The 13,792-nt window shown below is 48.3% G+C and overlaps 1 protein-coding gene across 2 annotated transcripts in view; it reads right to left on the reverse strand.

Annotated features, from left to right (window-relative positions):
- Window positions 1–13,792, reverse strand: part of RAB11FIP3 (RAB11 family interacting protein 3) — an 80,829-nt gene that overhangs the window by 47,358 nt on the left and 19,679 nt on the right. For both annotated transcript variants that reach the window (XM_074886068.1, XM_074886067.1), the window contains exon 2: window positions 10,807–10,900. In XM_074886068.1, coding sequence (XP_074742169.1) covers window positions 10,807–10,900 — 94 coding nt within the window. The remainder of the gene's footprint in view (window positions 1–10,806; window positions 10,901–13,792) is intronic.

The raw sequence follows: 13,792 nt of genomic DNA on the forward strand, positions 1-13,792 counted from the left end.
AGTTCAGAGCCATCTCTTAGAAGTGATAGTTGTGTTGCTCAAAAAATGTCCTGTCTGTTAAAGTGAGTGTCAAGCAGCCAGTCTGCCCTCCTGCTGCTGGCCATAATAGAGCAGTTTGGAGTCCCTGTCCTCCAAAGTCCCTTGAAAGCTATGCAGATTAACAGGAAAATGCTCCTTCAGGCTCACGTGATTGAATACCCTTCCCTGTTTCTCCCCCTAACTCTCAACATTGCCAAAAATTCCCTTCTAAAATGAGCCAAACTGTGTCCCACGCATCACTGAAGGAGACAGGAGCTGTACTTTTTAAAAGCGCTTTTGCTCCAACTGGCTTCTGTAAAAGAAACATTGCCCAAAGAAAAACAAAGTCCCAGGAGGGGACTATAGGACCCTATGGGACCCAGGAGCGTCCTATAAGATTGGGTTTTAATCCTCTTTTCAGCATAAGATTCCCCAAAGCAAGGAGGATGGTGTCAGACACCGCACAGGGTGACAGCCCTTCCTTCCTGCCACTGAGACAGCACAAATAAATGGCTTGATGCAGCACTCCAAAACCACAAACTACGTAATGCAGGCACCAGCAGGGATCGTCAGCACTTCATTTAAAAGCTGATTTAATTACTAGGGATATAAACTTATTAAAATGCATTCAGACAGTTTCCGAAGGTTTTGGTAACATTTCATTGGCTGGAAAAGAATCTACTGCCATTATCTGTGCCTGACCACTCTCTTGCAGATGGGAGGAGGACAGCTGAGGAACATGACTATCAGAAGCGTTAGACCTTTTTAATCCGGAGTACGAGATCCCTGAGAAGGGAACCAAGGGGTTGAGAGGTTATAAACACAACACTGCCCAGTTCCTACCCCCTCAACAGGAGTGTTTTTATTAGAAATTGCACATTATCTCTGCTGACCCCTCTAACTATTGACTGCATTAATAAAACTACATGCAAAACAAAACAGGCTTCAACAACAAGCAAGTGGAGAAGCGATGGGGGAACGTGAGTTGCTGACTGCTCTGCTCTGGAAGTCACAAGAGCAGCACAGGAGCAAAGCGTTGAGCTGCGACAGGCAACAGTGGTCCTTCACTGCCATCCTGTCAACCCCTAACTGGGGAATTCTGCACTGGTCACCTCGTTAGCAGGAGTCTTTATTATCTGAAGAAGAAATAAGCTGCTCAATGGCTAGACAGATTTATAGGAGCAGTCAGGCTGTATGCACTTGGAAAAGATGATCGAGGAGAAAGACATCCGAGGGACACACACACACCAGCCCAGGACACATGGCTTGGTACAGGCAGAACAGGATGGAGATGAAGTGCGCAGTGTTAGCCAGAACACCAGGGAAAGGTTTCTTTCACTGTGGGGGATGCCCACTAGAGCCAGCCCGCCTGCAGCTCACCCATCACAGCCCAACCCAGCGGCTCTGCAATTAGGACCAATTTCCCAACAAAGCCACATCACACACAGCCTCTCCTGTCTAAAAGCGAGACCAGGAAACGCTCAAAAGAAACAAGCTTTTGCCACATCAGTCTGTCAAGGCGTCACAAGGGTACACTCAGCACACCGTCACGACCCTCCAGGCTGTGACAGAGCCGAGCAGGGCTCTCAGTGGAGCAGAAGTCATAGGTGAGTAATTATCCCTTCATTAATAACACCAGATTGACTGGATTCCTAACGAGAAATGGCCTGACAGCTCCGGCTTGCCTGCTGGTGCAGAGGCAGAATGATGGGCTACTTACTTCCCTTTACCTGAGCTTGGGAAGCCAACCCTACCTCATCCTCACCAGAAATGTCTGGCCAGAGATGAAGGAGACACTCACCAGCTTCCTGGGGAATCCCTCACTCTGGAGCTAACATCCAAACCTGAGAAATCAAGACAGGCAGGACCGAAACCACCACCATCCATCTGGAGCCACCAGCCCAGTCTCCTCCCACGCACTCCCCAAACCACAGGCTAGCCCAGTCTCCCAAACATATTAGCAGCAACAGATGTGGAACAAAACAGCATACTCCCAACAAAGAAAATAAAACACATGATGGAGAAGTACTAAGACAGCAGATGGATGATGAGAAATGTCTATTTTCTAACTGAAATTGCCTTTGTTTTCATTTTAGTCATCATCTACATAGAAGAGCGTGCTAAGAATCACTCTAAGGCTCTAATAAAACACTGCTCTATTTTTACACTGACCATCTCCCCAAGAAAACAGGTAGTCCCTGCAGTGGTTTTTCTTCTTCTTTGCCAGATAAATTAGTTTTCTTTTGAGCAAACTTAGGCCTTACATTTGCAATTTGAACTCACTCCAGCTTGCCTTTATCAGGCTTGGATTATGGTCTGAGAGTCTAAGCAGCCACCACAGGCTTCCTGTTCTTTACTTCATCAGGACACATGAAAGTCCCTTCACTCTGTAATTTGCTGTGATTTGCAAGAGATCTGGCTACACAGTAATGTTTTCCTCTCACAAAGAATTGTGCACAAATGGTGATGCTTTGGCCGCAGTAAGAGAAGGGCAGCTTTGCAGGGCTATGAACTAGATTTCCCTCAGACTCCGTGTGTATTTTGGACCTGCAGCCTGTTACACTCCAAGATGGTGACCAGACATAGCAAGATTTCTCTGGCATATGCTTCAAAGTATTCACAAAGAAATCTCGAAGTGGGAGAGATGCTCGTGCCAATCTCCCATTCCCAGGGACCCCGAGGGCTGCTGAGCCTTAGTGGCAGTTTTACAGCAGCACGTTTGAGTAATTCCCCGCTGTTTTCATCCCAGAGCTGTGAGGAGGCCTATGGACACAGTTTCTCCGACGCTTCTGCACTTCTCCCAAAAGTAGGTCAATGCAGTATGTCATCTGCCACGCTGGTTTTGGGAAGACACGCTCCCTGCTCAGGCATGGTACACATCGAGCAGGCCAACCTCGTCCCTGGTGTAACCCTTCACCCAGCTGCCAAGTTACAAATATTAGTAAAACCAATTGTTTACATAAATTAAAAATGAAAACAAAAAAACCCATGGTGACCCAGAAGTGCTCCCCCCTCACCAGCATCCGAGTCCTTTCCCTAGCATATTACAGCAGAAATAAATAGTGACTTAAAAGAGCCTGAAGGCGATGAAGGCTGAGCGGTTCTGCTCACCGCTGCTCCAGAGCTCTGCAGCAGGACAGTTTTCACAACCGAGGAGCATCTCCTCACTCCCCGCCATCCCAGCCACCAAAGCAGTTACCCACTCATCCCAATCTCCCTGCTCACGCTAATGCGGGGAAAGTTTGTAGTCAGTTAACCTTACTGAATCCTGGCAGCTGCATGGCTAGAGATAAATAGTTTCACAGTGGTGTTTTTGTTCCTGGTTTTGCTTTTAAGTAGCAAATATCCTTCCTCCCAGTTGAGCCAGTTTGGCGTTATCCCTTTCCAGCATGAAAGTATTCCAAACCAGAGATAAGTGTGTGCATCAGGAGTGCCATACACTGACCTCCCATCTCCCCGCTGCTCTCATGGAGGTAGCAAAGCTGCTTCCTGCCCCACACCAGCTGGAGGAGCATCCTCGCCCTCCAGCCATGCAGCTTGTAGTTCTCTCCGCAGCAGCAATGCAGGAGACATGGCGTGAGTACAAACAGCTATCAAAAACAAGCATGGAGAACCAAGCTACCTTTGCAAAGGTGGGTGTCCAAGGGGTACAGCTGTCCCCTTGTTTCAAGAGGTGTGATAACAAAGGATTTAACAATGGGCATCTGAGGAGGGAGCCCCTTTGAGGCTGGGCTAGCAGCTGCCCACACCGTGCAGCATTGTGGGGCTGCTGGGAGCAGAAGAACAACTTTCCTCCTCCAAAGATGTAGCGTGATGTAGGCTGGAGGAAGAGAGCAAACACCCCAGTGACACCTGTCCTGAGGGGAGGACACAGGAGAAAGCCTCAACTAGGAACAGCCTTTAGGGATGAAAGTTGGGCTGGACTCACACCTGCTCAGTTCTGCATTTGTTTCCACCTTCATGCGGAGGACCTCCATCCACCCTCGCTCCCCTCATGCCCTGAGCACCAGCCTTTTGCAGGAGAGTGACTCTGTGCCCCCAGACACACCTGACCCTCTCCTGTTAGAGATGCCTCTGCAGGGGAGGGATGGAGAGAGACCTCAGGCCATTTTGACCCCAGGATACCACCAAAGCAGCTTGCCTCCATCACAGATTAGCACATACACTCCTAATTCCCCATCCCCTGTGAGCAGGGGAAGTTACACAGACTCAACAGACAACCCTCACACATTTTCATGGGCAGGCCTAGTGGTTTCCAAGACAAGTGTTTAAGTACCACTATTTAAAGACAAAAACCAAGTTCAGTACTTCCAAGAAAGACTTGGCTGCTTCTGTCCCTAGCAGAAGGGGTCACAGACGACGAGCATGTGGACTGCAAACTTAACAAGCACAGTAACTACAAGCATCCCTCTGCACTATAGAGAAGAATTCTGATCTGCAAAGAACAGCACTACAAAGAATAGCGGGGGGGGGTTGTTTTTTGGTTTGTTGGGGTTTTTGGCCGTTTTGGGTTTTTTGGGGGGTTTTTTTGTTTTTGTTTTTTCTTTCAAGTATACATATACATTTTAAAATGACATTTAAGTCTTCACTCCTTTCAGGGACAGAACTGACACTCATCTTCATAAACTCCTTATCCCAACAAGCAGTACATAGTACATACATATGCACCAAAGCAGAGCAAGATGCAATGCAAAAAAATGCAGACGACATAATGAGAGCAATTTTGATTTTATTCTTGCTCATGAATCAATCTTGATTTCCCATTCATGGCAGCCCCTATTCCCTGAATGACAGCTGTACACAAAGAGGCATCTGTCCTACCTTCAGCCATCAAATGTGCTGTCTCCCTAATCGGTGATGGTTTAGCCAGGGTTAGGAACAGGCAAGATCAGCGGGGAAAGTCTTCACTGCAGCAATGCTGCATGAATAAGGAGATCAGCAGATCTGATGAGAACGTAGGAAGTGCTCATACCAGTGCCAGATACTCACCGAGTTTAGTCAAACGTGCACACAAGCTCTCCTTCCATCTGCTAAGCTTCAGTGAAGACTTTCCTTTTAAAAAGCAAACGCCTTGAATATTAAATTGGGCCTGGGTACCCCCACTGAGAAAGTGTGCTTAGATGTCAGCAGTAGCCTGATGCAAATACGACCGTATTTCCAGCATCAGTCTGGAAGAGAGACCACTGAAGATGCACACAAACACAGCCTCAAAAATAATTACTGGATTGGGAGTGTGTAAGGGAATGTAAGATTTGGCTTCTGGAATCATCCCCGTGCAACGAAAGCTTTCATTTTGCGTAGCAAAAGCCATCTGCAATGCAGATCCTACAGACGGGGGAAAAAAAAAAAAAAAAACCTACACACAAACCAAACAGTGGTTTATGTTACCAGATATCCAACATGCTCTGCACCTTCAAATGCTCTGCAGAGCCAGAGCAGATCCCTGTCACCAGGGCAGCAGCCAGCCTGGCTCTCCACAAATTAATTCAGAGTCACTGCGTGCTATCTAGCAGACTCATACAAGGACTAAGTGGTTCATGGGCACCCAGAGCTGTGAGCTCAGAGATGTCATCTAAGCACTATCAGATCCAGAGGCGTCTCTGAGACGCCGGATCAGCAAGCGAGAGCGGGGAACGCTGCTGCTCCCCTTGCAGCAAGGCTGCAGAGAGCAACCTGCACGTGGGGTGAGCGATGCAGGGATAATTACTCAGCTCTGGTTTTGAGAACTGCTGTGCAGTTCCCTCGCTTGGCTGTAAGCTTTTAAGCCGTAACGCTCCTACCTTTCACCCAGGGGGAGGGCTGGAGAGGTGCTTTTCTTTCAGGAAATACTTAAATTGGTATTCAGGTACCAGGAGCACACCAATCATTTAGGGACATGAAATGCCAGCTGCACAAACCGCAGCCTCTTCTCCGAGGATACACCCATTGAAATCCTCCCAGGGCTGCTCTCGGGAACAGAGTGATGCAGCCCCACAAAGACTCCAACCGACTCAAGTTCACGCTGCTGCCAGTTCCAATTACCAACGGCACGGTGTTTTTACACAGGCTCTTTGCAGCAGCCTGCCCGTGTGCTGCCAAAGCCAGCCAGCCAGCCCAGCCCAAGCGCTGACCGCCCGCCAGCCCTTTATTTGCTATTCAACACCCTGCCCTGCACCCGCCCCAGCCCTGCCTCGCTCCGCAGCTCCGCGCTTTTCCCTTCAGCCTGTCATTTGGAAACCTACCAAATGCCTCTGGTAAGCTGAACACACTCCTCCTGCTAAATGCCTCTTACTCAACCCCACAGGGGTATCTCCACTGAGCTGCGGCTTGTTGGTTTGGCACAGTGGCCGACTCCTGAACCAGCTACCCCCCCCCCCAAGCTGGCACTGCCAGGGGTCTCCCCCAGCCTTGCCCCCAGCTCGCTCCTGCCAGCGGCCTGCTGTCCCTGCAAACAGGAACTCGGTTATAGCTTCCAGGTTTGGGTGTTGGCTCGGGAGCTGAATTTTCCGTCTTCCCAAATCCAAAGAACTTTTAGCTGAAGCGCTTGAAAAAGAGATTTGACTATTTCCATCCCCAGGCCCTCCCTTGAGCTCATGAACACATCTATTTCTCAGTGGATGCACTGTCTGCTCTTGATGCACAGGGGCCCCTTTGTTCAGGGATCAGAAGCCAAGGCAGAAGGGATGGACGAGGCTGCAAGCTCCAGGAATGCACCTTCCCCTGCCCGACAGAGGGGTACCTGCACAGAGCCCATTCCCAGCAGGCTGTTCTTTGGAAAACAGATGTTACAGATGTTTCAGCCCAGAGCATGTGCGTGGATTACATGACTTGTTCATTATTGCTTTTGAGTTCGAGTAAGAGTACTCATCTGCTACAAAGAGAAGACAGTAAATATGTCCTACTGGATGCTGAGAGGCCTCTGTAGAAAAAAAACAGGTGTCTGAAACTTAAAAGGTTTTTAAATATCCTGACAAAGAAAGGAATCTGCTTGTGAGCACATCCCTTGTTGTTTGTCTGCATCCAGCTGTGGCTGATACTACCTGTACTTGGTGTTTGCCAGCTCTCTCCCCCTCCAGCAGCAGCTCCTGCATCCAACACGCAGCAGACTGGAGTTGCCCTTTGGTCCAGGCACCTTGGCTTCAAATTACAGACACCATGTCACTACCACTGGTCCCACTGTCAGCTCCTTGCCAGACAAATAAGCAGAGACCTTACTCCTGGTCTAAGTGGCTTGCAAACAATCCCTCATAACTGTTTCTCACCAAGAAGATCCCCCACGAGCTGTAGCTTCTGAGCATGATGAATGCAGCAGTCACACTGGCTCCCTCCCTGTTTCTCTTCCCCTGCAGACTAGAAAGATGTCCTGTTGGATCTCGCTGAATGTAGCCAGGTACTCTGGCTGTAGATTCTGCAGGCATTACACACTTCAATGGCTTCTTTAAGCATGCTTTATAACATACTCTCCTTCTGCAAATAAATATCATTACTGCCTCCACTACATTATCAGCTTCTCAAGTTTTATAATACAAGGCTGTAAAATTCCACTTTTCAGAGTTATTTATCATCCCTGACTCACTGCCAGTGTTTGTTCCACAGTTTCACCCCGTTTTGCTATTTACATATTACAGGACTAGCCCGTCATCCAGGCACCATTCACACAAACTTTAAAGGCAGGCAGACTGCTCACTTCGTGCAGCACGGGGACGACAAGGGATGTCCCAGCAGCCACATGAGCAGGAAGGGCTGGGACACAGCAGGTTGTGAGGAGCTGAACCTGTCCCAGCAGCATCTCTGAGCCTGCCTGGCCATGGCTGGGCAGTCCCCCGCGGTCCCCGTGACAGCCTGCTCCTGACAAACGGCTCAGAGCTGGGCCTGAGAACTGAGCCCAACCGCCTGAGAACCACGGGCTCACCACCTCCCGCAGAGGGGAGAGCCCAGGGGCCCTCCAGACTCCACCACCCAAAGCACTCTAATGGCAATCATATACACGCAGCACGCATAGATACATACATATACAAGAAACACATTTTCTTATTAAGTCTTCTCTTTGGGAAGGGCAGAAGGCAGACACAGATGGATAAAGACTCTCATTAAAGTCTCCAATCCAGCTTCTGTAGCATGTAAGTCACTTTGCTCTTTCCCTGCCACGGTCAACATCACCTGGCCAGACAAAGATTACAGCAGCAAAGAGATCAAAATTGTTTCATGGCAGCGGAGAGGTGCCACGATGGCTTCCAGTGCTGTCTGAGTGGTTAAATGGTGCTCTGCTCCACACTGCAGGCAGAGGGAAGTTCAAGGAGTCCTAGATCAGCATGTTCCTCAGCCAGTGGGAACATACCTCAAACAGCTGGCACAGGAATAGGACTGAGGAGTTTAGTATCCTCCCTGGACGGAAGGGCCAACTGAACACGAAAGCAGTTGTAAGGAAAGGAGCTGACTATGCAAGTTTTGCTAGTTTTGTAACTGCACCTTCAGTTTGCCAAGCTAGACCATAAGAGCTCAAGTCACAGCTATTCTCCTGCAGAGAGTCTCCAAGAGAGGGGGAGACAGAATGAAAAGTAGAGCATATTCACTACAAAAAGGCCACTGAATGACTCGAGCGTGTCCAGAGAAGGGCAACGGAGCTGGTGCAGGGTCTGGAGCACAGGTCTGATGGGGAGCGGCTGAGGGAACTGGGGGGGTTTAGTCTGGAGAAGAGGAGGCTGAGGGGAGACCTCATGGCCCTCTACAACTCCCTGAAAGGAGGGTGCAGAGAGGGGGGATGAGTCTCTTGAACCAAGGAACCAGCACCAGGACAAGAGGGAATGGCCTCAAGCTGCGCCAGGGCAGGGTCAGACTGGCTCTTAGGAAGTATTTCTTTGCAGAAGGGGTTGTTGGGCGTTGGAATGGGCTGCCCAGGGCAGGGGGGGAGTCCCCATCCCTGGAGGGGTTGAAGAGTCGGGTTGACCCAATGCTGAGGGATCTGGTGGAGTTGGGAACGGTCAGTGTGAGGTTCATGGTTGGACTGGATGATCTTCAAGGTCCTTTCCAACTGAGATGATTCTGTGATATTCAGAAATAAACCCTTACCTACATTAAGGCAGACACTGCAAGGTACAAGCTTACATCAGGTCTCCCTTCAGTGACTGACCAAAGAACTACATAGCGCCAGGAAATGTCACAGAACTATCTCTGGCTAAAAACAGGCCCAGCTAATTAACAAAACCATTAAAAGGGACACCCAGCAGCAAGCATAACCTCTTCTTTCTTCACAAAAGGATGACCAATATTGACTGTCTCAACAGCAGCAGCAAATCCTCAAGATCACTTCAACGTGAGCTGGTGAGACTCAAAGAAGTTCTCTCTGTACCCTATCCTGAGTTTCTTTTATAAGTGCTTGATGCCATGCAATGTTAGAGAGCTCTGCCTTTCTCAACCACTGTAATAAATACATATCAATCTCTTTCAAGTTTAATAAATAGAGATCCTAAAAGCTTCGTCTGGATCTGCTTTCTCCATGCAATTAATATAACACAATACCAGAGCAATGAATTATTGAAGAGAAATACAAGCCAGAGCTTTCACAAACACACTCTACTCCAATAGCAATTTATTACAAATTAATAGCATGCTGCATTTCTTCCTGCATTATGGGAACTGGAAATCAGCTGCACTGTCAAGCTACACCAGCCACGAAAACTTCAGAGCTGCCATAAAACACTACAATCCTGAGCACAGATAAGTTGAGAGTGGGAGGGGGGAGCAGGAGGAGGGACAGACAACCGACAGAAAAACAGAAGTTATTTCTACTTTGACAGTTTTCTACTCATGAAACAACATGGTTTGCATAGGAATAATCAGTCTTTTCACATCTTTGCTCGTATCAGCACTCAAAAGCATGCTCAGTGTGCAGGGCTGACAACATGGTACATGTTCATTGCTGCCTGAAAGCAACACTGAAGTTTAAGACAAGCACTGCTGTGAACAGAACTGATTCATGTGCAAGTATGATAATTCATATTTGCACATTTAAAGTTACATCTGCTCAGCAGGAGGTGTCTGATATTTTTCACACCCTGCCCTTAAGGACACGCTTGCCCCAAAATGACCCTCTAACACTCGTATTAGAGATGAATCCCAAATTGAAAAAAAAACATCTTTTCTTCAGCAAAGAAGTTCAAATTCTAACCAGCCAGAAAGATACTTCACATTTCACCAAGCTATCACTCTGGCAGTATTCACAACAAGCCCATCAAGAACAACATGGGGATCACTGCAGGTCTGTTTTGGGGCCCTGTTTAAAAATTACCTACCAGTCAGTGAGCTCAAAGCTCTTGTTTAAGGTGCTTCTTGTTAGAAGTCATCTGAGCACGCTGATCCTCCAAACAGTTGAAGGCAAATGCATTAGTGCCCAGCATTCAGATGGTACACTCCGCAGCAGGCAGACATCTCCAGCAGCGTGTCAGCCAAGAGTCGCTCCTCTGCCAGAGCAGCAAACCCCCACAAACCATAGGTGAGAGCAGACACCCAACCAGGAGGGATTTTCCCTCGATGGCTTTTCTGTTTCCAATGTACATTTAGGAAGGAACTTTCCCGATAAACAGGAAAACATGCAACCACCACCACCACAACTGCTGTACCACCTTTTTCAACTCTGTTATTAAATGCACCCAACCTCTCCCCCCTTCCTCTCCACCCAACACAGAGTAGTGACTTTTCAGAAAACCAAACCCGGTTTGTTTCACCAAGCGACTTCTCAGCTCAGTTTACCCCTGTGACATTAAATCTGGTATCTTCGTGTCCTCACTCGCAGCACAGCAGCAAGCTCACCTCCATTTTTGATAGCTCTGATCCCCCGATGGAAATCTTCGAAGCTGATGACTCCAAGTCCGCTCGGATCCAGGTACTTTGTTAGGTCCTTTACCTGCAACCACAAAAGCAGTGTTACTCATAGAGCCCTTTGGGAAAATAGCATCTTCCATCAGAGAAACACCTTCTAACAATTTTTTCCTCCTTACAAGAAAAAGATTTGAGCTAATGACGGTGAATTTCTTGAACTGACACCAAACTGTGGCCATTCTCCCTGAAGGGAACATAAGTAATCAGTATAAAGGGGTTAATTAGTACTTGGCTGGTGCTCAAACTATTGCTTAGTCTTGAAACATAGGTTAGGCAGTATTTCTTGCAACCCAGTCCTTCTCTGCCAGAGACTTGTTTATTTTTATGTTTTTCTAAAGAGGTTCTATCTTAATTGGGAAAACTCAGTAATAGGCTGCCTAGTAGAAGGGCCCAATTAAGAAGATTCAGTGATAATGAACTGCTCCACGTTATAAATTTAGGTCATATGACTGAAATATTTTCACAATTAGACAATGCCCGAAGGGGAAAGAAATCACGTCAGCTAGCGAGGATTAGGATGCGGGTGCTGGAGCAGGCACACGTGTGGAGCAAGGGACACTTGTGAGACCCAGCAAGGGTGATCTTGGCACTTCAAGCAGAGCAGGCTACAGTTTGAGGGCAACACTAGAGGCATTCCTCATGGTCCAAACAAAGCCTTTGAAAAGGTCCATTTCGTTCCTTCCTTCCAGGCTGCCACAAGCCTGCCCTTCAGAAAACCCTTTACACCACTGATGCTTCTCAAACTGAGACAATCAGACATTTATGGTTGCACTGGATGATCTACCAGGTCTTTTCCAACCTTGATATTTCTGTGATTTTTTTCTGCTTTTAAAAAAAATGCAGACCCTCATGTTAAGAGATACTGAGGCACCTTTGTGTATTTTAGAGCTACATCCTTCAGCTCAGAAACAAGCCTGGGAGGGAGCAGGGTGCAAGAGGTGAAAAAGGGAATTGCACAATTCGCTCCGTACTCAAAGGCTGCCCGTGCCCTGCCAAACACATCGACCTCTCCTCCTCCTCCGGAGCTGTCACACAGGAGGTCTTCAGGCAGTCTGCAGTGCTGGACTTGTTCAGTCCTTGTGAGCACAACCAGTTGCCTTTGGACTCACTTGGGTGATCTCTCAGTTTTGATTTGTGCTTGGGGAAGAAGATGGTGAATCACCAAATCTCTCCTTCCAGGGAAGGAAACCTCACATCTAAGGGGAGACTTCACCTCCGGGGTTGAGGAGGACAACCGAGCCCAGCCGTGGTGCCTAGAGCTGCCCGACTCATTATGCATCAGCAGGGGTGTTGGTGTGCTCGCTTTTTGTTTTGCTTTTCTTAAACCCAGGTATGTGTTTATACAGGAAAATCACATCTGCAACACGCTCAGAGCTGTTCACCCATGTGTCCACATGGTTTCAAACAGGATGGGGGGAGGCAGGAGATGTCTCCACTTCAGACATCCCACCTCCCTGCAGCAGCGGTGAGCACGCTGCCGGCACAGAGGAAACCACAGGGCTGAGACCATTAAAAAAAAAACCAACAAGCAACTCAGCTGTGCCTCTATGGGGCTGTCATGAGAGAAACCCCCAAGCCTCAGCGTGGCCCAGACTTGCCCACCCTCCTGCTATCACTGTCATGAATGGGGAAGATGACAATACAAGCATCTTTTCCAGATTTCTGTGGAACTTTTTTGGTAGATAGATAACAAAACTGCTGAAGTCACATGGCACACATTGACTTGGATGAGTCAGGCTTCTTGTATGTTAAACAGAGGTATTTTAGACTAATAAAAACAACTCTCAGGAATGTGTTGGCTCCAGTTAATGCATCTGGCAGCTTCCGAGTTCAAAAGCTGTAGCTTAATTTGTTATCTGTGTATATAGATAACAGAAATGCAAGTGACATTTAATCAGACTTGATAAGCCTACAAGTGATTACCATGACACACTCTAAAGTATACTTTCTGTAAAGGCCCAGCCCCGACGACACATGGGCCGTGCCAGGCAGGGCAGCTCACAGCGCTGCTGCACTGTGGGCAGCTTCTCAGGACCAAGGAGGGTTTCAAGCCCTCACGCCAATACCTCAGCAAGGCACCTCTCCCACACTGGTGCTTGTGCAAAAGAGGCAGAGCAGCTGGATAAGTATTTTGTTTATGCAAAAGAGCCACCTATGTATTTAAATTAAGCTGTGGGCAGGGGGAAACAAGAGATATGTTTCTTAAAACTTCACAATTTCATTATGGATGCAAGCAAACAAAAGCCACCAAAACTGATGAAGCTCAAAGCCCATGGTAGAATGTCTGTGCTGATCCAAATCTGTATTTGCTCTCCAGGCTTAAAAAGAACTCGGACCATTAAATAACCGATTGAGACAACATTGCCAGACTGAGCGTGAGTGCCCGCTGACATTCAGAAGAGCTCACTACACATAGAAAACAAGAACATCAGCAGCGCCTGCCTGGTCCCCCCAGGCTGCTGCAGGAAGCTATCCAGGAGAGCAGAGGCTGTGTCCTGCGGGTCAGTGCCCAGCATCTCCCAGCACCCACCATGATGGAGCCAGGGATGCGCTGGGGGGGGACATCCCTGCCCAGGCCTTTGACTGCCCACGAGCATCTGAACCTGCTTCTACCACCCTTGGGCTGCAAGCTCCGCAAGCTCACTACCTGCTCTGTGCAGGAGTGCCTTCTTTTAACTCTTCTGCAGTTTTTTCTGCTATTTCATCAACTACCTCCCAGTTCTGCCACTGAAAGACAAGGCAAGATGCAAGTGTGATTCCCCTGGACCATATCTCCTCCCCAAGGGGTCCCAGCCTGCCCACCCTCCCCTTGCAAGGCAGCTGCTCCAGCCCTTCAGCCATTTTAACCATGTTTCCTGTTCCCTCCTCAGCCCCCCCATCTTTTTTGAAGATGAAGGCCGGAACTGCACACACTATT

This window comes from Strix uralensis, chromosome 16, assembly GCF_047716275.1.
Source record: "Strix uralensis isolate ZFMK-TIS-50842 chromosome 16, bStrUra1, whole genome shotgun sequence".
In the NCBI taxonomy this organism is placed as follows: Eukaryota; Metazoa; Chordata; class Aves; order Strigiformes; family Strigidae; genus Strix; species Strix uralensis.